Raw genomic sequence first — 26,283 nt, forward strand, 5'->3', positions numbered from 1 at the left:
GTTTATTAAAAAATAGTAATATAAAGAATGATGACCAAATTGTAAAGATTAAAAACTGAAAGGGAATGAAATTGAAAAACATCTATAATTTTATAACTTATTCAAAATAAAAAATATTATTCAAAAGAATATGAATCAAATGTGAAGGAAAAAAAATTGAAGAGGCTGATACTGAATTCAAAAAGGTGAGAGAGAAGAAGAGGAGGAAGAAGAAATGGTCGTTAGTAATAAACTAGAGGCATGTTTGTCCACGCGCCTCGCCATCGTGTAAAGGGGTTGAGACCTTCCAAACACTGCCTTAAAAAAAGGCTCTGCACGCACGACCCGAATGATGCTGAGGTTGTCCACAGGCTGAAAGAGTTTTTTAAAATAATATTTAATACAAGTTAATTAAAAAAATTTCATTATATAACCTTCAAATCTGCAACAAAACCAATGTAGAATGACTAAAAAGCTCTTGTAAAAGAGTTACGTTGATTTTATCTTTAAGGACATCAATGTAATTATATTATTTTGAAAAAAATTAAAAAGATCAAAACGCTCATAAGTAATAGACATTATTTATTCCAGAGTTAAATTAGTAATTTTACTGTGAAAAAAAGCAAAATGACCAATGTAACCTTATATAACTTGTAAAATATAATTGCGTGATGGTGAAAAGATGACCATTCCTCAATGCCTGGTTTAAAGTTTTTTTTGTATTAAGGACAATACTGTCATTTTACTATTCTAATAAATAATAAAATATATTTTGGGTTATAGTAATTTCTCCTTCTCCTTTAACTTTTTTTTTTAATTTTAAATTAATTTGAATTTTAATAAATTTTTATAATATTCTTGATTTATTGGTTAACCCAATCCAAAATCTTGAATTATTTTAAGTTCGGACATGATCATGTCGGGTTTTAAATTGAATAGGCTAGTTTTTCGAGCAGAATTGGGTCGTGTAGATAGGTCGGGTTGATATTTGCAACCTGAATCAAAGTAGCTAATTTATCTTTCCTTTCTTCTTGGATTTTGTTCTGTAACTTGCGGACACCGGGCGCATCCTAATTTCTTCCGCTCTTTCTTCTTCCTCCCTCTTCATCGAAATCACAATTGTAAAATATAACTGGAATTGCCAGCTCGAGAACATCACTTCACTACTAAGGTGCCCCTCTTTTATCTAATTTTTTTTTATTTGCGTTTGTGAAACCCTAGGTTTGTAGAGTGAAATTATGAGTTCGAAGCTTTTTAGGTTATTGTTTTGTGAAACTCTAGGATCTAGTGTGCGAGGCTGGGAAAACTCTGAAATATTCTTACGAATTGTGATGTTTTGCTGCGGGGAAGAGGAAGGAAGCTGTGACCTTATAACCCTAAATTAAGAAGCTTTCTCTTTGCAGACCTTTTTGGTAAATGCTTTTAATTGGAAATGTTGTGGGATTCTTTTGTAATCGCGCATTGTTACCTTATGATCTGCGTGAATTTTGAATATATTTGCTTTTAATTGACGAAATGGTGATGATGTGATGTGAAATAATGTTATTGTTGTTGCTATGGAATGTGAAATAATGAGTTCGGGAAATCAAATGGCTATTCTGTTCAAGGTGATAAAGTTTAAAATTGACGAAATGCTTATGATACTAATTACTTTGCCAGGCCGAGGTACTAAGGAAGATTCTTAAGTTTTTCTTCTTCTTCTTCTTCTTCTTCTCTTCTTCTTTTTGCATAGCCGAGATAATATTGCTAATGAAGCATTTGCGTTTTTTTTTTTAATCTATTCTTCATTCATGAGCTGGCTAATTATAATTACTAATTATTTGTTTGTTCTCAATTTATATATTATATGCACAAATATACAGTGGAGTTAGTAGAAACTTGGGAATATATATGACATTGAAATTTGAACTTAGTGGCAGTTTATGTTCATCTTGATCTTTGGTAATATATATTTTCATGATTTTTGGTGATATGGGTTTTGGATAGTAAATAATTGGCTGGAAGTTATATGGAATTCTGATTTCAATAGGAAAAGTAGTGAACTAGAAAACGTGATATCATTATGGACTATGGAAAGAAGGGTCAGCTACTTGTGTACTTAGCATAAATTCTTGTATATTATATGCACAAATTCTTAAGATTATTGCATTTAGCATACAGTGGAGTATTTATAACACAGTGGAGTCGCAAGGAATCATTTCAGGAGATTATTCTGCTACTTGTGTACTTTGTACTTGAATTTAAAAAATTTGAATGTTTGGGATATTGATCTTAAATCTTTTGTGGACGTGTCAAAATCCTTGACTTCCAAGTTTCAACTTCTAAGGCTCATCTAGCTCTCAAATTGTAAACTGACAGCAACAATGGCAACTGAGTCACTGAGTTCTGCTCGAAAAGGTGAGCCAAAACTTGCTCAAGTTAAAACCCATATATATACTCTTCAGTTATGCTTTTTTTTTTTAACTAACTAATTAATTAAATTTGGGTTTGTGATTTGATGCAGTGATTGTTCAGTTAAAAGCCACTGCCGATGCGCCTATTCTCAAGCAAAACAAGTTCAAGGTGTAGTTTTCTTTCACTCATATTTACATAGATTTATATATGTATTTTTTATGTAATAAATTCTAGGTGGTTTTGTATTTCTGTGTCTATTCTTGTGGGTTTGGCAAATAAGGATAAATTCTAGATGCCAACATATTCATTTTCTTATGAAATGTTGGCTAGTATAAAGAACTATAAACTCATAGAGATAGAATGAATCAAGGGATGATCTTGCTGCTTTGTTATCTTGATATAAGCTGGGATTTCATTGGAGAAATTTTTTAGATAAATAATTGTATCTAGTAGAACTGAAGTAAGAGTGCACTATGGAAGAATAGGGTTTTGTCTAGGAGTTTTGATTTTTTGTCAGGAAGCTATGTTTTGGTTCAATACATGGGCATTTTTTGCATGCGAATGTGATCATGTATGCTGCCATTGAATTCTATCCAATTAGAGATATTGTAGCCTCAAAGGTATCTTCTTTTTCAAACTTATAAATAGAGTGCATGCAGGGGCGGAGCCAGGGGGAGCAAAAAAAAAAAACCCTTCTTGGCTCCCCCTTGAACAATTAAAAATTTAAGTCCCCCTAAAAAAAACAATTTAAAATTTCAGGGCCAAAACTAGTAAAATTTAAGTCCCCCTAAAAGAATTTCCTATTCCGCCCCTGAGTGCATGTGTGCCTTGTAACCATTGAGCATTGGGCAACAAATCTAAAGCTTGGAAACGAGTTGCATGACAAACTGCATGCTGAAACAAACCCTTGATTCATAGCATTCTTTTGCTCTTCTAGAGAATAATTTTACTGCTATAGCTTTGGACTCCCAGAAAGAGCTTAATCAATGAGGCAGGGCTTTTTTGGTTTTTCAACCAAAAAACATTTCATGAAATTGCATAATACTTCTTAAAATCAGAATAACTGCAAGTTGATGTGTTTCAGGTTTCGCATACAACATGTGGTTTAATGCTTCCAGAGATTGATTTTTTTATTTATTAAAACTTTCTTGCATTTCATTATTAATTGTTATGATGATGATATTTATATACTTTGAGTACTTGGATGTGGCAGATACTTGGAACTGATAAGTTTGCTAAGGTGATTGATTTTTTGTCCCGGCAACTTCAAAGGGAGAGCATGGTAGCTTATCAATGATATTGATTTCTCTCCAATTTAGCAAAAGAATTAATAAGTGGGTTTCTGGAATAGTAATGTTGTCTGTTTCTCCCTTGTTCTTTAGTTTGTATACATCAACAGTGCATTCTCACCAAATCCAGATGAATTGGTGATTGATCTGTTTAATGTAAGTTTTTGTAGCAGTTAATTTTTGTTTTATCAATTTAATGTCATCTCTTTGGTTGTGGCTGTTTTAGATAATTCTGATTTGAAAAATACAATTTGGTTTTTTATCGGTTCATATCCATTCATGTTAAATTTCAAGTTACAACATGTACTAGATGATTGCACCCCATATGCATTAGAAGAGCATTGATTAGGTTTTTTTATTTATTTTTGTGACAAAATTATGAAAGACCCAGTAATTGCAACACAGTTATGTGTTATACTGATGATTTTAACCAAGACATCTCATCTAATTTATTATTTGTTTGTTCATTGTGCTTAATTTTGGAACGACAAACATTTATTTATCAACACTACCGGTTTTAAGAATGAAGCATTTGGTTAATACGACACTCAGGCAGAAAACAAATGGGCTACAGGCAAATGATTCGTATGAAATAAGTTGCTACTTCTCCAAATATTGTGCCCAACTATCCATGTTCTGAGCTGTCATTGAGCACAAATGTTACATGCAAATGACGTAAATGTAGATTCTATCATATGGTATCTGTCCTTGCCCTTAAGCGAAATTTGGTAGTCTGTAGTCAACTCTTGATGAACATAAGGTGTGATGTATCATTTTGTATTTCATTAACATATATATACACATGACAATGTCATTTTCAAGATTGATATGTGGCAATGGAAAAAGATGGTTTAGTTGAGGAGAAAAGCTTCCATGAAGTTCTCGTGAATTTTGCAAGGCTTTTTTTTTACCTCATGAGCATAACATGACTAGGACCCCCGTTGAAGGTTTGTTTGGATTGTGTCGGTTTTCTCTCACTGAGTTGCTCCTAACCTTAGTTAATTTAGGTTTGTAAGTCTGTCATTTTTTATCGGATTCATATTTGCTCTACCTGTCCTTGACTCTACCTATTGTAAGTTCAAACTAATTTCCACTTTATCAATTCAGAATTTTGGCGTTGATGGTAAACTGCTGGTCAACTATGCTTGTTCAGTGGCGTGGGGCTAACTTTCGGCAATGCCCGAGCTGATTTACGCTGTTAATACTTGAGAACTTTTGTTACATATTATGAATATTTGTGGTGTTTTCTTGGACCCAACGAGTAATAAGGAAACTTCATTGATGCAAACCCTGCAATATCGTTTGCTCCGTGTACTTACTTCTACAATACCGTTCTGTAGATCTCATGCAAGCAAGCGCCGTACATAACTAGTTGATATACTAGAAGTGTGATTGAAGAGATGGAGATTTCAATCATAGAATTCACGTGCATTTGTAAGATTTCTTTTTTCTTCTTGTTTATGGTTAATTTCCCACTTCATCCATTTATACCCCTGCTTCAGTGATGAGTCTAATTATACAAGACCTGTACTGGTTTAAGATGCTTCTATCGAAGGCTGGAGATTTGTTTTTTATGATTTGGTCTTCAACTTTTCGATGCGAGAGTGATGTGATAATGACATGTACCTGTAGCACACACTATGCCTTTGATACCTTTCGGAATCTTTACAGCACGAAAGATGTCCATCAGAATTTTGTTCTCATTGTACCAGTCTGTAAAATGACGAAACCATTCAGAAATTGTTACAAACTGCATTCGAGATTCCATATATTTTCACACGAGATCAAGAAATTGTGACCTGAATAAATTCCAACTTAATGTCTGTGAAGGTCAGTTATTACCAGAGTTTTGGGTTCTTCTGCATATTCTCACTCCTATGGACTGTAACTTGAAGCCTGGATTCATTAAAGATTGTGGGGTTGCTGGAGATGCCTTTGCAACTATATATTGGTTAAAACCTTTTGGCTTGATATGATTTAATCGTGATGATGTCTGGCAGTATACTGTATCTTAGATTTGCTAAGGATGTTTGGTGAGCGAATTAAAAGAAGATGCAGGTCTCTCTCTATACTTGCTACAATATTTTCACCGACACAGCTTTAACTCTCGGAAAGGATGCAGTGGGTTACACAAATTGGTATTTAGAATTGAATTTCAACATTCAATTTTAAGATGCAAAGGAAAGCAGTTGCCCTACTTTTTGTAGCCAATCGATTCTTTGACCTAATTGCATGTTAAATATAGCTCATGTTTGTTACCTGTCAGGCAGGACCACTCTGGTCCACGAGCCAAACTCCCTGAGCTCATAACCGGTTCTTGTTTATCGAGTTGACGCCCTGTGGTTCATCATGTATCACTTTGACGGTATCTGGAAAGGTTTTAGAGACAAGTTTTATCGAGAAAAAGTGCCTGAAGGGAATCCTCAGAAACTGGTTTAGGTCAGTTGAAAGCTTGATCAAGCCGGCGGCTGTAATGTTTTCCTGTGATTCTTCCCTTTCAACTTCTCCAAAAGTAGACCTTGCCTGTATGTCCTGGTATGGCACATGCTGGACTCACCAACCAGTTTGAAACTGAGACTGATGAAATGATTTGACAGGTTTGGCTTAAAAAGTGATTTTTCTTTCACGTGCTAATATTTTAGTAGTATGAAAAATTTGGTGACCTTTTTCTCTAAAGGGAAGCGATGCTGCCACGTTGTACACTGATGGATCGCCATCGTAAATAGCCATCCTCTATATGATGAACAGGTTTTTGAGTTTCCTAGTCAATCTTCGCAGAAATGCTTGGTGCAAAAGCAGTTCACAGTCGTGGATTTGCCCTATAAAACGGTCTAATCAAGCTCGAATGAGACAAGAGTCTGAAATCTGATTCTATTTGTTTACTGCTAGTCGCTAGCTTAATTACGCATACATCCTGCAAAGCATGGTGGATCTCAGCTTTGCTGCCCTTGCTGTGAGTTTGATTATCAAAAAGAAAAAAAAAAGGGTTTGCCACCCTTGAAAATAATAATAATAAAAAATAGAGTGGCCCTGGAGCTAGCAAAAAGGACTATTATTGTGAGTTTTGCGACTCACAGGCACCTTTTGTCGGTCGGAGTAGCATGATTGTGTTCCGTTCATAATCCTGCAGACAGGTCCTTTCCCACTTTAGCATAATTATTTTTTTGTCTGTTAGACCACCACCCTTCCACAGTTCAATGACAGAGAATCTGTATTATTCCCTGTTTATTTTTTAATTTTAAAAATATTTTAAAAAAAATATAATTTTTTTTTATTTTTTTTTACTTCAAATTAATATATTTTGATGTTTTTAAATTATTTTGATATACTAATATCAAAAATAATTTTTAAAAAATAAAAAAATATATTATTTTGATACATTTTCGAGTGAAAAACACTTTAAAAAATAATCACAATTACACTCCTAATGTTTTTAGATTCTTCTTTTTATTTTTCACATTGATAAAGAATTGCTCTCTTTTTATTTTTCACAATTATGATAAAGATAATATTAAATCATTTCTGATTAATTAATATTAATTATTTTCCATATTAATTTAATATTTATCAATATTAAAACTTTATTTTACATAATTAAAAAAAAACATCAAATTTAACTAGTATTAAATAAAAAAATATATCATAGAGGGACTCCATAATAAAAAAATAATCCGCAAGTACAACTTAATAATAATAAAATATATTTTAATTAAAATAAGGATTTGCATATATTGTCATTACAGAAAAAAACAAGACGTTGAAGGACTATAAAATATTCTTGATTCCATTCAAGCTTAATCCCTGTCAATGTAGATACAGTTTTTATGCTTACTATAAAAGATTTATTGTCACAACTCGAGATTAAAACTAATATTTATTAATTTTTATGATATTTTCTTTTATATATATATAAATCTTTTCTATACTGCAGTGATAAAGATAATGTCATTTATTTTTTAAATTTAAAATAAATTTCTTGAAAATTTAATATAGTTACATTAACTCTTAAGTTGTAAATATCGTAACGACTGGCTAAACAGTGTTATTTCTCTCGTTAAATTTTGAACTGTGTTATTTTATTTTATTTTTTATTTTATTTTGTGTTTTTTTCTAGTATGCTACTATATATATATATATATACACCGTTGGCATCTAAAGGTATGTGGAAGGGTAAAAATCAAAGAAAATCAGTGCAGAATATGATTGCCAGCCAATACGGAAGAAGAGGCCAGAATACACAGACCACATAAACTCTAGCAGATTCATGAATCATCATCATGCAGCAGGAATGTCAAATATATAGCCCATGACTAATTAGTAGTTACACTAATAATTCAAGAGAGAGGACAAGATTTACAGACTGTTGTGGCATACCAAAATCTAAGCCTTATCTATTTCAAGGAATCGGCTCATCCATTCCAGGTTCAAGGGATCTTCATTGGAGAAATCAAAGAAATCATCCACGTTAAAATTCAGTTTTGACTCTTCTTCACCCCTTTGGCTGGATTTATTGTCTTCTTTCAAATCCAAATTGTTTTTTATTATATTTTTCTCAACTCTGTGATCTTCTTTAGTTGAAACTCCAGTTTGTTTCCCTTTCTGGCTTATCTTCTTGCTCAAATGAGAATTCCAATAGTTCTTAATCTCATTATCTGTTCGACCCGGCAGTCTTCCAGCGATCAGTGACCACCTGGACAAAAAAAAACTCAAAACTAGTAAGTGTTTTTCTTGAACTAAAACTAACCAAGGAGCATCTAAAATATGCTCAAGAACGCTGAATATATTAGACATTACCTCTCCAGGAAAGGGTACTACTGTGCAAGATACAAACAGCAAGAGTAATTACGGAAATTGGGAGAGTATAACTATTAGGAGTTGGTGTTTCTCAATGCTAGATAACATTAATTACCTGTTTCCTAGTAGTTTATGAAGCCTAAGTATGAGGTCCTCTTCTTGGTCAGAAATGTTGCCTCTCTTGATGTTTGGTCTTAAATAATTCAACCATCTTAGCCTGCAACTCTTACCACACCTATTGAGAGCTGCAAGAACACAAGGACACGTCAAGCTTAAATCAGATCGCAATACATAGTGCATAATTCAACTCAAGTAAGTTGTTTCTTTCCTTGGTAAAGATTATATATGAACAACAAAGTATGTGTGTGCACTTACCTGCTTTGGCTGCAATTGTCTTCCATTTTCTTGCGCCATGGATTGCAATAACCTCAGCCAATTTCCTATCTTCCTCAGCTGTCCATGCCCCCTTGTTGGGCATGTTTGTCATGTTTTCCATGGGCTTAACCCCCTCTTTCTTCATGGTAGCCATCAACGAGCTTGTCTTCTTCTGCGAGTGAGTGTGTCTGACAGAGAGAGAGAGAGAGAGAGAGAGAGAGAGAGAGAGAGAGAGAGAGGAAGCCGTTGCTTCTCTAGGGAGCTGTTTTGGCTAACATTCCAAGTGGGGGAGAAGGATATCAACTTGCATTTATTTATATTAGTTTGTTCGTGTCAGGCAATGAAGGGTCGTTCGTCACTGATTAAAATAAAGGAACTATATGAGACCCGGAAAGATATTGATCATGGCTTTCATGATTGCTGTAAAGTTTTTGTCAAGTTCCATGCTATACTACAAAAGGCTGCTGGAGAGAAAATATTTATTATTCCTTAGTGCGTGTATACCTACCTTGTTCATCTCAAGTCGTCTGCAAGGAGACGAGCATCGAGGGGTAAAACTGATCTGATCTGACGATTGTAATAAAAATCATCAGCTGCGTATGTACGGAGAGGTTGATCTTGTGGCTGTGGATGGAAAATCTTGACGGAACACAGTTTTCTTCTTGTTTTTTGAAAGTACGATAACGAAGGCATGCTATCTGCTTACGAAAAGGTTAATTTAATGACAGGACACTTGCGTATGCATTCGATAATTGAACATCTTACCGTTATCATTACCAAATAACCTAAAATCTAAATACAAAAAAAAAAAAAAACGAAGAGCTTGTCCAGCTTTGGGCTCCTTCTTCTTTTTTCTTTTTTCTTTTTTCTTTTTTCACGGTGAAGGAACCCACAGACGGGCAAGTTTCTGTCCATCAACTTTGATGAACAATGTTTTCCCAATTTTGGGCTCCTTCATTTTGTTTTCATTTTCACTTTGCAACCAGATAAAACAAAACCTAAAAACTTGAAAAAAAAAAACGAAAAGAGTTGGAAATTAATATTTTCCCACGGTTGATGAACAACAATCTTTCCACTAAACTTAACACATACTGTTTACATTGAAGAGAGTACCTCTGCATTGCATAGAGAAAGCAATTGCAAGTGCAAATAACACTAATAATATATACCCAAATAAGAAAAAAGCTAGCAAAAGGGGACGATATAGGTTTACGCACGGTAATTTGTTCTGTTTAAGGGTTTTAGTTGGGAAGAAAGGAGGTGCCATTTGTTGAACTCAAGTGTAACATTGACAGATTTTACGGTTTACATCGCTTACGAAGCTTGGAATCATGAACATGGTCAAATTGATCTCCTCTTCGATCGGAAGGTGATAATTGAGATGATGAACACATGACTGACGCATGCGGGTGACAGTAAAAAAGAACTGTATATAATGTTATTAAAGCAGAAGTAGACAAAATCTTGTGACAGATTAGTCTGCTAAAGGTCAAGTGCAGAAACTTTTGATTATATTATAAGTAATTATGTAATTAAACAGTGGTGACTGCATTGGTATCATTCAAAGATTTCTGCTTTACCCTACTGATTGAGACGTATTTGTTAAAGATTACATCCATCACGTAATAAGAGATTGATTTGTGTCCATTATTGATCATTCTATCTCTTAAGAAAAAAAAAATAGAGAGAAGGGGTGGAATTATGTTCTTATGGTCAACTTTATAATCTGATAGAAACCGAGTTTGGTCGAAACCGACACAAAAATTCATCCAAAGAATCTTATTCATGCCCTTGGATTAGTTTATGAACCCAGAATCCTAAAATTGATTACTGAAAATATAAATATTATATACAATGAGTCAATCGACGGACAAGATCCAGCGTATTATTGAACAGAACATGGATTTTTGAACAGTGCTTGGCATTGTTCATCAAGGGACATTTGACTATTCACTCCTAGACAATTTCTTTTTGTTTGCAATGTGATTATTAAACTTTATTTCTTTGTTTTATCATCCTTGTAAATTTTGTTTGCATGGTTTTATGTGCTGGGATTTATTATTCTTTACATGCTTTGATATATACGATGTGTCAAAAATTATTCCAGTGTTATATTAAATATTGCTATTAAAAAATAAAATCTTGAATTATAATAAAAAGTAAAAAGTAAAAAAAAAACAATGATCAAAACTAATATAAAAAACAAAAGAGGTGTTTTTTTTTTTATTTTCACTCTTTAATGGCTCAAAAAACTTATTTTGGTCCCTTAAGTTTTTAATTTGCATATTTGATTCTTATTATTTTAAGTTCTTATATTTCAACCCTAAACATTATTTTTATTAGATTTCAGGCCCGGAATATCAACATATGAGAGATAAATTCATCATAAAAGGAGAGGAGAGAGAATGGATTCGGACGGTCACATTCCGGTCATAAAAAGATAGATTTTAGAATAAATAAATTTGTTTTTCTCATTCATTTTTTAATATTCAAAGAATGAAATATCAAGAAATGAAGTTTTAGGATTGAAACGTAAATTCTTAAAACTCTAGAAACTAAATATGAAAAAAATGAAAATATGCAGGGATGAAACTGTGTGTGTGTGTCTATATATATATATATATATATATATATATATATTGAAATTCATGGTGTTTTGTTTCCCGGATAACAATAACAAACACTATTCAAAAACCCTAAATCTTTTTGCTTTATTTATAATGTTCTATTTATCACTCCATGGCCTCAATGCTACTATATATGACGGTGAGGTTGGGTAGTAATAGAGAGGTTCGCTATATTGAGAAGAGTATTGTGAAGGCACTACAGTTGATTTGTGGGTTGTGACGGTGAAGGGAGAGAGTATACCGATGGTGTTATGGCTATTCAATGGTAGTTGATTAGTGGTTGCCGTAGGGAGATGGCAGTCGGGAGGAGAGATGCTGTGTTTTCAGGGGGGTTTGTGTGAGGCTGGTGGTTTGAAAGATAGAGCTGATGTTGGTCATGGAGGGAGAAGAGTAAAGGGTTTTACGAGTTTATTTTTCTACTTCTTTGTTTAATTTGTAAATAATTTCTCCGAGAGCTCAAGTCTTTTCGTCCATACCAAGTAATTGCTCAATCAAAGACTTGTTTATTGCTTAATTTTAGAAGAATAATGAACACAAGATTAAAAAAAAGAAAAGAAACATTATACTAAGTAATGATAGGACACCAAGGCTTATAATTATGAAGGAAATCTAATTGTTTAATATAATACTTACAAGTAGAAGATCATTAATCAACTGGGACAGATCATTAATCATGCACAATAATTCCTGGTTACATAGAAAATTAATCGCTTCTTGTCAACTGACGTATCTCGTAGGTATAGTATAGGAGAATAAAAAGATTCCGTAGGATTATCATATTTATGGGGAAAATATTAAAGAATTATTTATAATAACTATATAGTTTCGTGTGGCTAAGCTAGGCACTTTTAAAATAAACTAGAATATTTAATTTAAACCCTAGAAGGAATGAACTTATTGGTGATGGTGATGGTGATCATGTAGCTCCTACTTTCAAAGACTCCGACGAATGAAAAGTTGTACCTATAGCTTGGAATCAATTCCTGTGAGAAAGCTAGCTATTCCTGCAATACAAGAAAAACAAAATTGAAAAAGGAGCAATCCACAATATTAATTAAGTTGCGTCTAATAATTAAAATTAAAAATTAAAAAAAATTAAAAAAAAATTGAAAATGATTTTTTTATTCAAGAACTAGGAGACTTGACTTTCCAACCACCTAAGTTGGCTAGTGTTTAAACTAGAGACGAAGTGTTGCTACATTTTTATTTTTGGAGAAAAGATTTGAGCGAACAACATGATGCGATTCGATATCTTAATATTAATTCTATTACTTTATAATTAAATAATTCTTTTGAAGAGCTTCTTGCATGCATGATGCGATTCAATATCTTAATATTAATCTTTGTTTTAATTTAGTGGCTTAATTTTTTATTAGCTTTAGAAACTTTTTTTATATATATTTTTATATATAATTTATAATTTATTTTATTATATACAAGTATTATCATTTTAATTTGAAATTAGATTTTTTCTTGGTGATGTAAAGTGTGTTGCCAATGCTGGCATTTTTTTTTTTTGCATTAACAAGAAAAATTTTGAGTACAACTCAAAGTAAAGAGTGTAACGTGACTAATTATATATTAACTGAATACTAAAAAAAAGGTATTTTATCGTACCTCTTCTTTCATTATATTATTAATTAGAATAATATTTTTTTAAAATATTTTTTAATTTTAATTTTACCGTTTAACAATTGATTTATTAGGAATTATAACTTCATTATTTTTTCTCAATTTGCTTTTTTTTAGGTTATCTCAGTCTTTAATCCGAATTGCGGGTTAACTCAATTAACTCAAGTTTTTTTTTTCTTTTCCTGATTTTTTTTTTAATTTCATCATTCAATATTGAGTTGATTGAAAATTAGGTTTCATAATTTATTTTTATTTGCTTTTTACGAGGTTATGGGTTTAGCGGGTAAGAAGAATTCACTACTCCAATCATTATTTTTGTTCTTTTTTTAATTATTTTGTATGTCAATTTTATCTTTCAAGATTAGAGTGATTGGATATTGAACTTTATAATTTGTTTCAATTTGCTTTTTAATTGGATTATCTTGGTCTCATGACTCGGATCGCGGGTTTAGCAGGTTAACCTAGGTTGACTTGAGTCATTTTTTATTATTTTTTTAATTGATTTTTTTATTCTATCCTTCAACAATAAATGTATTGAAAATTTAACTTTATAATATTTTTTTATTCACTTTCTATAAAGTTATTATTATTTTATCACTCAGTATATAATTGACAGGTAAATACAGGTTGACTCGAATAAATCCAATATATAATCATCTTAATATTTATAAAAATAATTTCATTTTAAATATTTATTTTAAGTAAAATTATATTTGTAATGTTCATCCAGTTACCTTGAAAACTGATAAGAAGTCATGCTATATTTTTTTTGTATTAGAAGCTAAATATATAGCTTGAGGATAATATAGTTACACGTACGGAGGAGATGATATAGTTGACCAAAAATAATTACGTAAAGCAATACATTATTATTTTGCTTTGCTTTGAAATGACCTTGGTCCCACACCTATGGCCTTTTCAGATTTCCATTTGTGCATGAATTATTATTATTATTATTCAGGGGGAGCTTTTGTTCAAACTCCATGCCATTACAGGCAAACTCCCCCCCAACACCTTTACCAGATGAAGACAAGGTAGGAACAGGACTAGGCAGGGAATATTATTGCGCTGCGCATCCACGTTCATCCTTACCATGTGGACTAGGCAGGGCACCCTACGATCCACGATTGCTTTTAACCTATGGGCTATGGTCATGTTTACTGTTTAGTATGACTTTTCAAAAGAAGGCTTGCTTTGGTGCCAGCTAGCAAGCATAAAGTGGGGAGAAGTTCTGTTTTGTCGGAACATATTTTGTGTCTTGTTTTAGCCAACATTTTCCAGCTGGCCTCCTCTTTCATTGCAGGTGTGTAGGCAGGCCAGTTTTCAAGAGAGTTGGGCTGAAATTACCAAACCCACATGAAATTTGCAGGCTGATCCAACACCGCAATGTCCTCTTGGTATTCAAGTTACTAAAGTATATGAATTGTTCGGACATCTTACCTTTGCAGATTAACTACTGTTGTCCTCTCAAGCCGGTAAAGACTTAACTTTTAGAAGTCTTGAAAGAAAGCTGTAGATTTTAAATGTACCGAGGAGAGGGTGCAGGCTCAGAATATTAGGCAGAATACACTGAAGAATTTGAAGGAAACATGTCTGTGATTTATTTCACACCACGAGGTATTCTGATCATATTGAGTTGTTAAGACTATGAAGTTATGCATTATTTGAAGAAGCTCACTGATTCTTCCTGCTTAATAGAGAAAAATTGCTGTTCCATGCTTTCTGTGCTTTTATGGATCGTATGGTCTGATGGTACAAATTTAGGGATTTTACAAGAGAAATTCTATTTTAGCTTGACTTTATGTGTTCAGATTTTTTTAATCCTCACTCACCTATGCTAAGTATCAAAGAATATTCTGATATTAAATTAAATATCAAAATTACAAATTAAAATGTTAGGTTATAATTAAAAAAATTAATTGAAAGAACAACTATTAATTTTATATATTAAAAAGAATCCCTTTTTGTTTTTTACTATTCAAAAAGCATAGAAAAAATCATTAGTCCCCATTGAGCTTCAAATTATATTTATTTCATCTTTGTTGTTTTAATTAAAAACTTCATGTTTATTCTCTTTTCAGTCATGGATATTAAGAGAAAGCCATTGGAAAAGATCAAGAAGAGATGATGTTTTTTACAGGTGATATTTCGGCCACAAAAAAATTTGTTCATGTCAATGACTTTGTTTTTAAAAGGGAAATTCAATGAAGGTGATTTTTCCATACAAAAATGTTTTTTTAAAAAATAAATCGGGAGACATGAATCTTGTTTTAACTCGATTTGATTTATGATTTTTAACCAAATTAAATGGTATTTCAAGCTTGGAAATGGTTATATAGATGTTTTTAGGTTAAAACAAGTTAAAATTTGAGCTTATAGAGTACATAAACTCATATCTCAACTTTCAAGCCATTAGAGGTGCTCAAAACTTGAATTAGAAAACGACATATTGTCTGTCATTTGTTATATTAAAAAAACCTATGTTGGACAACGTAATGTCTGCCTATTAAAAAGAAAATGAAACCGGATGCCTAAGCCTAACCTCCCAAATCAAAGCGTACTTGGGTATTTTTTGGGCCAGGTGTGTGGGCATGTTCTTCCAAGCATAAGGGCATTGAGCTTTTTTTCAAATAACTCTCAACCGTTTTTTTTAAAAAAAATTTAGAATAATTTTTTAAAATAAATTTAATAAAATAACATTTAAATAATTATTCGGTTTTGAATAAGATTAGAACTTTAATGGTAATTTTAACAATTACTATATGAATAATTATATATTACCTTATCATGCAATAATTTTTGAAAAACTTTCTAACTAATATTAGAATATAATATCTATTTTGTTATCTTTATTGTAAATGATTTATATAATTTTTCCAGACTTATTATTCATAGATGAAAATGATCCATTCATGATTTGTTTTAAATCTTCTTTCATTATCATAATAAGTTTATATTTAAAAATAATGATCATAATAAAAAATGTATTTTCATATAAAAAAATATATGAATAAGGAAATGGAGTTTTTTTTCTTAAGATAATACATTTTTTCTCTTTAATTTAAGTCATTAGAATTTTTATGAATATCTTTTAAATTACAATTAGGTTTTATTCAATAAACCATGTTTTTAATAAAAAGAAATGTTATTTAAAAAAAAACATGAATTAAAAAAGATAATTTTGAAATTTTAATCACTATCTTTCTTATAAATATTTATTTTAATTTTTATATAATTAAATAAAAGTAAATTTTAAAATGTATCTAACGATAATGCATTGACACTATACTAGTTTTCTCTATTGCTCGTTGCATGTAGTTATGAGCCCTTTGTTTCATCTCAATAAAATTTTGGAATAACTAGTATGTTTATATCTTTATCTGATCCAAGCATATATCTTGATCAATATTTCAAAACTAAAATAATGTTTGTTTTGCATAAAATATTTTACTTGAAAATATTTTTCTAATTATGTGTATTGTTTTTTCATAAAATATTTTATTAAAAAAATTATCAATATAAAATATTTTATAATTAAATTTTAAAATTGATTTATTTGTTGATAAACATTTTCAACTAATGAAAATCTATAAAATATTTTACAGACATTTCACTCGCAATCTCATTCAACAAATTTGACCATCACCACCGTATAACTAGCACCACCTTCATTGTTGTCACTGCCACCGCCACTTCATCACTCCGCCACCGCTACTTCATCGCTCCACCACCACCATTGATGCAAGAGCTTTTTAGAAAAATAGATATTTTTCTATTTTTCTTTTTCTATTCTTTATTGTGATTTTTTTCTGGTTTTTTTCCTATTTGAAGGGAATGTTCTTCCTAGTTTATTTCTTTTTTATTCAATATTGTTAAGATTTTCTAGTTTTTTTCTATACAAAGGGTTGTAATAGCTTTTTTGTAAGTTAAGATATGAATGAATAAAATTAATTATTTTCAGAGTCTTCCTATATTTATGGTGTTTTTTTTTATCTTTGAGGGTTTTGACATGTAACATATTCCTATATCATTCGCTTTCATCCATATCAATTTGTATTAAAGGCCAAAGAACATTGGTGGTTATTTTTATTTGTTGTATGCTGCAAAACAACTATGGTTAGAAAAGAGCCTAACGATCTTTTGTGATTATTTTGCTTTGTTGTGTGTTACAGAACAACCGTGGCTGGAACTGAGTCCAACAATCTTTAGTAGTTATTTTTCTTTGTTGTGTACTGTAAAACAACCAATGTTTACAAAATTTATAAATAGAACATTCTTGTATAGGAGGGGATGAAGAGATTCCCCCTAATTTATAATCTCCACCAACACTAATTTATAATAATAAGACATCATCATCATTGTACTATCCTATTGTTTATATTATTACTTGTCAAACATTGAAGAAAATTTTATATCTATAAATTATTTTTCATAAAACAAATACCCCCTTTAAAATATTATGCATAAAAGTAAAAGATAACAAGATTTCCAAAAAAAAATCATAGGCTAAGACATGTGCTCTACTTTCCTAGAAATCAACTGTTTTTTTTTTTTCCTCACATTACACGCCACTGGTCGGATCATGTTTTTTTCAACCTTAAAAAAATATAATGGCGTTGGTAAGTCAAAATATTGATGCATAATGATTGAAATACTTTTAAAATACTTAAATTATGATATATTGGATGGCATATTGTTTTTTTTTTAAATATTAAAATGGTGTCATATTACATCGACCCGTGCCAATAATTATTAACCTATGAAACTCATGATCTAGGGTAGACCTTGACAAAACCATGGAACCCATATCAAAATAAATTAAAATGCCCAATTATAATGTACCAAATATCAAAGGCTAAAAAAGGAAAAATATTTAAATTTTAGAAAAATTGACCAAAGTAAATCTATATAAGTGGCTGGTGCAACATTAAGGGCCAAGCTAAATTTCTCCACACATAAAAAAAGAATAAAGTTAAGGCTTTGCTAGTATTTCTAAATAAGGAAAATAAATTCAAGACTCGGGTCATTGAATCAACTAGATTTAATAAGTTCGGTTAATCTAATAACATGAAAAACAAAACAAACTCGCATTAATCTCTTAAACTCATGTTAATCTTTTAAAATTATAACTCATGAAATCTCAGACACGAGCTCAATCAAGATGACCAATTCACAATCAATTTTATGTGAAAGAGGATGAAATTGCAAAAAAAAAAATCAATGTTGTAAATTATCTCAAATAAAGAAAATAACAATCAAAAGAATAGAGATCAAAATTGAGATATGAAAAAAATTTAAGGATGATGAAGTTGAAAATAATTTCCAATTTAAACAATTTTATAAAAAAAATTGTAATAAAAAGGCTGGTATGATTTTTTTAAGGGGTAGTGCGTAAATTGAGCTGGAGGAGAAAGAAATGGAAAGGAAAATAAGAAGATTTAATCGCACCAAACCAAATAGAGTCACCATGAATGCGTTGTCTAAGGAGGAAGAGGAACCCGAGATGAATTGAATGACATGGCAAAATAACAGTTTCTACCACCATAGTTAGTTGCATGTATTGCCTGAAGGCAGTGAAGCAGCTGACACGTGCAATGTATGAGTCATCAATTGTTTGGTTTTTTATTTTATTTATCAAATTACACATTGCCCCTAGTCTTAAATAATAATTATAAAAAATGATTTTTGAAATTATAGAAAAGCCCATGTAGTTAAGTGTTTGTTTGCTTTTAAGGGTATTCAAGTAATTTGAATATGCAAAAAATGAGAAAAGACCAAGTTGCCCTTAAAAAAATTCTAGAATGATAAAAAGATGATACATAAATACCATATTTCCACTTAATGCTAGTTTTTCCATTTTTTTTAATCAAGGGAAAAAGCATAAATTCATTGTTCCAATCTATAGTGAATCAATCATTTGCAACAACACTTTCGGCACATGAAATAAGTTCTGTTAATACATGAAATGAGTACATGTATAAGTTATAATGTTTTTGTCACTATATCTTTGATATGATGTAAGATAATGAAAAAATGATGTAATGTAACGAGATGATGTATTATATTTTTGTTGGTGCCCGACTTTTATGTGTTTGATATTGTAGTGCAGGATGCTTTTTACTTGAAAATACATTAAACTAATTTTTTTATATTTTTTTTTGGTTGACATCAACACACAAAAACAATAAAAAAAAACCTCAATTTTATACTATTTTAAGTGAAACACACCCAAAAACAAAAGTTACCAGACTCCCAAATACTATAATCTATTGCTTGCTTTCTGTTTTCTAACATGCTCAAAGGCATAATTAGAATTTTAAAGGATGGCAATTTGGCCTGCACCGACATAGATAGAAAGTCACTCTTTTAGTAATATAACTAGTCAATTGCCTCATGTTTCACCATCGAATAAAAAAAATCAACTTAAAAAGGGTAATAATTGCCAATGTGTTTTATAATAGCAAGAGATTTTTTTATGAACTAAAACTTTTATGAGCCAATATTAAAGCCACCGGTAAAGATTAAAAATAGTTGTTAATGATAGCTAAAGACCAAGTCAAGAAGTTGAGAGATAATGCATATTAAAATATTTGATCTCGTATAGCGAGGAGCCCTTAAATTATTTTTATTTAATTACATGGAAATTGTTTTTTTAAGAAGAGAAATAATTTAAATTCTATTAAAACAAAATGATTTGCTAAGATAACTTAGTGATCTCAAGTTGAAGGATCACTTACATAACTATCACGAAAGCCTTTATATAGACGTAAGTGATCTCTCTGTATGAAATTCTCTTGCGGGTCAGTTCAGTATACATGTCATATGACAAGCACTTGCATATTAGTTACAAGTATCTCTCATACCTCAGTTTATGAGAGTAACTACTTTGTTTCATAAAGAAAAGAACATAATATGCATTAGTCTCAACAGCTTTAATTAATACTCAATCTTAATAGAACATTGATCAGGAATATTTAGGAACAATGCTTTGATGCAATAAGAATCTTATAATTATAACAACTTTTATAATTTTCTTTACAAAGCATTTTTGTTACATGAACTTTATCTTTACACTAGATTCATTATTCAAATATAAATGAATATTAAAGATAAAGAAAGCTTTTAATAATAACAAATATGTTTTACATGAATAGAATTAGTGTAATGTATAACAAACAAATAAGCCACGGGGCATATTCACTAACAATTTTTTAATAACACTTCACCCTGATGCCTGATGGGTTTTTTTTGTGTTTGAAAAAATTTGTTTTTCCTAATTTATGAAGTAAAGTCAGCAGCTGATACTAGATTTTCTTTCACTTTCTCACCTAAAGAAAATCACACGTTAAAGAAAGAAATGGAAGAAAGGAAGTGCAAAATTGTTTTTAATGCATTGGGATTTTCCTATTTTACCTTGAAACTAAAACCACCAAAGTCTTGATAAATACTTGTGCAAACAAGTTGCAAGTGAAGAAAGAAAAACAAGTGTGGCTACTTGAAAAGCTTTTAATATGTAAACAGGGAATACTTTGTAATGAATTGAAGTGTCCTTGCTTTAAATCATTATGATTTTTTTAAAAGAAAGGGAATTAACAAATGGAGGCATTTAAGACAATGTATGAGAAAAAAAAATAAAAATCTTTCACTAGCCATGACTTATGATCAACTACTAGTTGAAATTGTTAACGGATCAGGCTATTGAATTCAAAACAATAAGACTTTCAAAACATTATCTCATAGTGACTATTTTTCATGAAAAAGAAGTCCCATAGGCCAATCAAATTTGTTGGTTAATAAAGAGAAAATTCTGGAATTTCCACTTTAGCTCCTAAAAGTTGCAATTGCTTCAAACTAGGCATCGAACTTTGATGCTATTATTTGATTCTAACATAATTGTGTCTATTGTCCAATTTTATGACAACAATTATAATTCTCAATAGGAAATTGATTGTTGAAGTTGCCTCCCTTTTAGTTTCTTTGTTTGTATAGGATAATTAATTGTAGCTTTAAAGAATCCTCTCAAAGCACCCTTCTTGCCTTCTTTTAGCTTTTGTTGTAGGATTAGGAAACTCCCAAAATAAGTTGTCATATCCTTGTAGGAAAAGGATCCTTGCTAAATAGGAAGTCCACAAGTCAAAAGGAAGTAAACAATAAAATTCACATAGCTTATTCTAACCTATATCGTAAGGCCTTTCTAAACTCTGATTGACCTAAAATTGTACCCCAACATAGAATAATATTCCAGGAAACTCTGGGTAAATATTTAGTTCGACTTAACCATCAGATTGAGAATTATAATTATTGCTGTAAAACTGGACAGTAGGCATAATTACGTTAAAATCTAAATTTTCTTGTTCAACCATTTCTTAAATCATATCATAACTCCTTTGTGCCAACAAATAAGCTAAGGTATCTAAGATCTCATCCTACCGAGTAATTATTGTTAATCTCTTTGAAGATGCTAAAACTATAACATCTTTTAGAGATATTAGTGAGCATTGAGTTTTTGTTTCTCATATAAAACCCAAATCATTTCTAGAAGCCGAAAAGGATGCAAATTGGATTTTAGCCATGCACGATGAGCTAAGTCAATTTGAAAGGAATGATATGTGAGAACTAGTCCTTAGACCTAACAATCAATCCATTATAGAAACAAAATGGGGTTTTCAGGAACAAAGTTGATGAGTATGGGATCATAGTTAGAAATAAAGCCAAACTAGATGCCAAAGGTTATAATCAAGAATAAGATATTGATTATAAAGAAACCTTTGCATCCGTGGCTAGACTAGAATCAATAAGAATGCTTTTAGCTTTTGCATGTCATGTTAATCTTACACCTTTTCAAATGGATGTTAAAAGTGCATTTTAAATGGTTTTATCATGGAAGAGGTGTATGTTGAGCAAGCTCAAGGTTTTGAAAAGTTTCATTTTCCCTATTGTAACCCATTTTTAGGTCCCCGCACAAAGAAAGAGAAAATACAAAAAAATAATATATATATATATATATATATATATATATATATATATATATTTGAAAGAAATAAAAAATGATAGCAGTGAGAAGAGGATGTCGAAGTGCTCAGAAAATAGTCAGAAATTGGTTAAGGAGATTCAAAAATACAAAGTTTGAAATTTGACAGTATATTTTTTACTGATGAAAGCCCTGTTGACAAAGAAAATTCAATTTGAGGAAGAAAAGTCTAAAATCAATTGTTTATAGACTCAATTAAATTTTATTAAATGTTTAATTGAGTTTATAGAGGGTTTGTTTGCAAGAAAAGAATATTTTTTTAAGTCAATTTGGGTTTTAATTGGAAGAAATTAAAGTTTTGGGGTCAAGTTATAATCTTTAAGAGTTAATTTGATCAAATCAGGGGCTTAATTGCATAAATATTAAAGTTTGATGGCCAATTGAGGACTTGATTAAAGAAATCCAAAACCAATGACCAAAATAGAAAAAGCACGCAAATTGGACTGATTTGAAAAATTAACGTTTTGGCGCCATTTTCTTATAAATGAAATAGCGCGTTTTGGTCAAAACAACGTCGTTTCATGTACTATTCATAAAAAAAAGACAAAAGCCAATACGATGCCGTTTTGAATGGCACTGTGGGTCTTCTTCTTCCCCTATATACGCAGAGGCAGGGGAAGAAGAAGTTTCTCTCCCCTGCAACGCCACTCTCACTCTCCTACTTGCAAGAAGACTGATACAACCTACGGCCATCACATGCAACCAATATGAAGATTGGACAAGGGAGCCATGCTCTGAGAGCGGCTCTAGGCGGTTGCACAGAGGCCGCCTCAGCCACCCTACCCTGTCCCATGACCGGACAGGACAGGGTGAATCTCTTTCCTTTTGCCTATAAATACTGAGAGGCAGAGAAGAAAAGAGGGGGCAGAAATAGAGAGAAAGAAGAAGGGAAAATGGCAGAACAGAGGGAGAAAAAAAAGAATAAAAACGAGCGGGAAGGATGAGAGATTGAAGGAAGAATTGATTGAGATACAAAGGAGAGAAAGAGAAGACAAAGAGAGAGAACGAAGGATATTGAACAAAAAAAAGGAACAGCCAGAACAAAGAAACATAAAAGAAAAGAAAAAAGAAGGAAAGGAGTGAGAATAGAAGGGATAGAAGAGAGAAACCGAAGAAAAAAAGAAAGAGGGAGAAGCTAAGGAAAACAAGGGAGAACAGAGGAGAGATAGAAGAGAGACCAGAAAAAGAAGACACAGGGATAAGGGGGACGAAACAAAGACAGTGACATGGGAAAGATCAATCAAAACAGAAAGATATAAGGAAAAACAGAGGCTTGAGCCTCTGCACAGGGAAGAAGAAGAACAGTCACCGCTGCAGCGACCACCATCGATTTTTTGCCACCTCAACCCACCGCCAACGACAGCAAACATGCTCTTTCACTCCTTGTAATCTTCTCTCCATCTCTTATCGGTCTTGCTAGTTTGTTTCATTTGCATGCAGAACGTGAGCAATTCACGTTCTGCAGCAAATGAAATATAATTAGTCGGTTACTATGCTACGCACACTAACCAGCTAATTATAATTAACTGGTTACTATGCTCAACACAGTAACCAACTATCTTCTCGGGCTGGACTTTAGTAGTCCAAGCCACACAGCTGGGCTGAGTCTAGACTTGTAGAAAGAAGGTTTTCTTTTTGGGCCGGTTCTGGCCCGGTTTTATTTTGGGCCGATCTTGGCCCAATTTCTTTTGGGCTAGGTTCGGCCCATTGCAAAAAAATTCAAAAAAATATTTTCAAATATATTTGTGATTTTCTCACGTATTTTTCTGTCCATTTTGATTAATATCGTTTTATATTTTTATACCGTAAAGATACGAATCCGGTTTTCGTCAAAACATTGCAAAAATGATAAAACAAAAAAAAATATCTTGTTTTCATGTATACGGCCAAGTCTTAAAAAATCATATCGTATTTTCATATGACAAAAATTCAAAAATATGTGTTAGCATGTATTTTGGCTTTAATAACCAGTTTATTAAAGCCACGAGAACTTGACCAATATTTCAAAAAATCTCAAAAAAAATCATTTTGTTTTCTTTTAGTATCTGGGATTATGAATTTAATTATATGTAAAATGTATTCTCAATATTAAAAAGGTAGTTCTTTTTATTGACGTTTGAATGGTTAGATTTTACCCGATAAGTTAGGATTTTCGTACCGAGGAGGACTTTTCTTAAACCATAGACGAACCAACAATTAGAAATACAAACAACACCTTAGCATATATCAGACAATTAAAACAATGCAGCCTACCTTAGGTAGGGCGTATTTAAGGTATTAATACCTTTCCTGTACGCAACCAGTCTCTGTGCCCGATCTATAAGACCAGTTAGGGTTTCTAATGACCAAAATACTAGGTGGCGACTCTCATTCCTGCTTTTCACTAATAAAAGACAATAATTCCTTATCTCCCTATATTTTCCAGATAGATTACATATAAGAGTGAACGATATCACCGCGACGCCACACATGTGCGGCATTCCCGATCATGTTTTCAAGCTAAAAAAGCTTTATATGGTTTAAAACAAGCACTAAGAGTTTGATATATATATTAAAGTCTTTTCTTATTGAAAATGATTCCAACTTTGACAAAATTGACACCACTCTTTTCACAAAAAGAAAAGGTAATGGTATCTTGATTGTGCAAATATATGTTGATGATATTATATTCATAATAACGAATCTCTTTATGAGGAATTTGCAAAATACATGTAAGATGAGTTTGAAATGAGCATGATTGCAAACCAAGCAAACAAGAGATGACATCTTCATCAATCAAAGCAAATACAACAAGGATCTATTAAAGAGATTTGTGATGGCACATGTCAAAAAAATCGAAACTCCCATGGGAACATCAACCAAGCTTAATATGGATGGAAATGGTAAGAATGTAGACATCATATAATATTAAGTTATGATTGGTTCACTGTTATATTTAACTGCAAATAGACTCGATATTATGTTTAGTGTTCGCTTGTATGCATGTTTTCAAGCATGTTCTAAGCAATTCCATGTTAGTGTTGTAAAATGAATTTTTTGATGTTTGCATGGTACAATTAATTTAGGATTATGATATCCGAAAGGAAGTGAGTTGAGTTTGATTAGCTATTAATATATTGATTTTGCTAGGTGTAAAGTTGATAGAAAAGGTACTAGTGGAACATGTCACTTTTTAAGATCATCACTAATATCTTGAGCTAGTAAGAAACAAAACTTAGTAGCCCTATCTATAACTGAAGTAGAATATATAGCAGCTGATAGTTGCTGTGCACAAAACTTATGGATGAAACAAATCTTATAAGATTTTGGACTTAATTTTGATCATATACCTATTAAGTGTGATAACACTAGTGCAATAAGTCTATCTAAGAATCCTATACAACACTCATATACAAAACATATTGAAATGAGACATCACTTCCTAAAAGATCACATGATGAAGAGTGATATTATACTTGAGTTTGTAAGAACATAACATCTACTAACAAATAATTTTTAAAAGCATTTAGCTAAGGATCACTTTTGCGAGATAAAGAGGAATTTAGGCTTTATTCATGCTAATGACATTTGAGATTTTATCTTTATGTGTATATATTATTGAAAATAAGTTGGACATGTTTTAGTGATGAAATGTATACCCTTTTTAGCATGAAAAATTTGTCCTGCTACAAAATTCTCTGACAATGTAGATCTTGGATAAACTGGTTGACAAGTTCGTTATACTAATTCAACCGGTTGAAATAGTGAAATAAAGTATTTGCTACTATATGAACAGTAACATTTTGAGGTTTCAGTTAGGTTTAATTTTTGAGACAACAAGTTGGACAGATGGTGTTTTTTGGTCGCATAAAACATCTGAAATTAGGGGTGATCATTTTCAGTTCGATTCGGTTTTTACCCATAAAAAACAACCAAACCAAAACAGAAAAACAAAACCAAAACCTAACCGAAATCGGTCCAAACCGACCAGTTTCGATTCGGTTTTTGATGCCCAAAACCGAAAAAAACCTATATGCCTTTTCGGTCGGTTTTTTCCCAATCCCAACTGCTGTGAAAACTAAAAGAGCACATGAACATGCACAAGCATACACAGATAGGAGGGGGGTTTTAGATCCATTGAATCATAATGCCTTTTTTTTTCACAAGGAAAACTTCAAAGTAA

General features: G+C 31.6%; 2 protein-coding genes across 8 annotated transcripts; one reads left to right on the top strand and one right to left on the bottom strand.

Moving 5' to 3' along the window:
- The first annotated feature begins 874 nt into the window (after window positions 1-874).
- Window positions 875-5,236, top strand: LOC112326971 (ubiquitin-like protein ATG12). 7 transcript variants are annotated; one of them, XR_002981015.2, is made up of 7 exons: window positions 881-1,150; window positions 2,292-2,376; window positions 2,483-2,541; window positions 3,587-3,655; window positions 3,756-3,818; window positions 4,485-4,669; window positions 4,770-4,950. XR_002981015.2 is itself a non-coding variant. In XM_024597906.2 (7 exons), the coding sequence occupies exons 3-7, from the start codon at window positions 2,343-2,345 to the stop codon at window positions 4,827-4,829; spliced, it is 285 nt and encodes a 94-aa protein (XP_024453674.1). In that variant the 5' UTR covers window positions 883-1,150; window positions 1,261-1,391; window positions 2,292-2,342; the 3' UTR covers window positions 4,830-5,236. The 7 variants fall into 7 exon arrangements, 6 of the variants coding, with proteins under 6 accessions (XP_052307474.1, XP_052307473.1, XP_024453676.1 ...); XM_024597906.2 differs by lacking the exon at window positions 4,485-4,669 and adding an exon at window positions 1,261-1,391 and having other exon boundaries at window positions 883-1,150; window positions 4,770-5,236; XM_024597908.2 differs by lacking the exon at window positions 4,485-4,669 and having other exon boundaries at window positions 882-1,150; window positions 2,306-2,376; window positions 4,770-5,236.
- A 2,706-nt stretch (window positions 5,237-7,942) lies between these two features.
- Window positions 7,943-9,113, bottom strand: LOC18096868 (transcription factor MYB3). The gene is made up of 3 exons (XM_006385451.3): window positions 8,832-9,113; window positions 8,572-8,701; window positions 7,943-8,352 (listed from the first exon to the last, which is right to left on the bottom strand). The coding sequence occupies exons 1-3, from the start codon at window positions 8,983-8,985 to the stop codon at window positions 8,043-8,045; spliced, it is 594 nt and encodes a 197-aa protein (XP_006385513.2). The 5' UTR covers window positions 8,986-9,113; the 3' UTR covers window positions 7,943-8,042.
- Between the last annotated feature and the right edge of the window lie 17,170 nt (window positions 9,114-26,283).

This window comes from Populus trichocarpa, chromosome 3 (assembly GCF_000002775.5).
Source record: "Populus trichocarpa isolate Nisqually-1 chromosome 3, P.trichocarpa_v4.1, whole genome shotgun sequence".
Lineage (NCBI taxonomy): Eukaryota > Viridiplantae > Streptophyta > Magnoliopsida > Malpighiales > Salicaceae > Populus > Populus trichocarpa.

What these genes read in the sequence shown, in the direction of transcription:
- LOC112326971 (XM_024597908.2), top strand. Translation starts at nt 2,343, where the DNA reads ATGGCAACTGAGTCACTGAGTTCTGCTCGAAAAG. An exon ending in AACTTCAAAGGGAGAGCATG is followed by an intron (nt 3,656 to 3,755) that starts GTAGCTTATCAA and finishes CTTGTTCTTTAG; the next exon opens with TTTGTATACATCAACAGTGC. An exon ending in TGGTGATTGATCTGTTTAAT is followed by an intron (nt 3,819 to 4,769) that starts GTAAGTTTTTGT and finishes TTATCAATTCAG; the next exon opens with AATTTTGGCGTTGATGGTAA.
- LOC18096868 (XM_006385451.3), bottom strand. Translation starts at nt 8,985, where the DNA reads ATGGCTACCATGAAGAAAGAGGGGGTTAAGCCCATGGAAAACATGACA. An exon ending in GACAATTGCAGCCAAAGCAG is followed by an intron (nt 8,702 to 8,831) that starts GTAAGTGCACAC and finishes GTGTTCTTGCAG; the next exon opens with CTCTCAATAGGTGTGGTAAG. An exon ending in CATAAACTACTAGGAAACAG is followed by an intron (nt 8,353 to 8,571) that starts GTAATTAATGTT and finishes TTTTTTGTCCAG; the next exon opens with GTGGTCACTGATCGCTGGAA.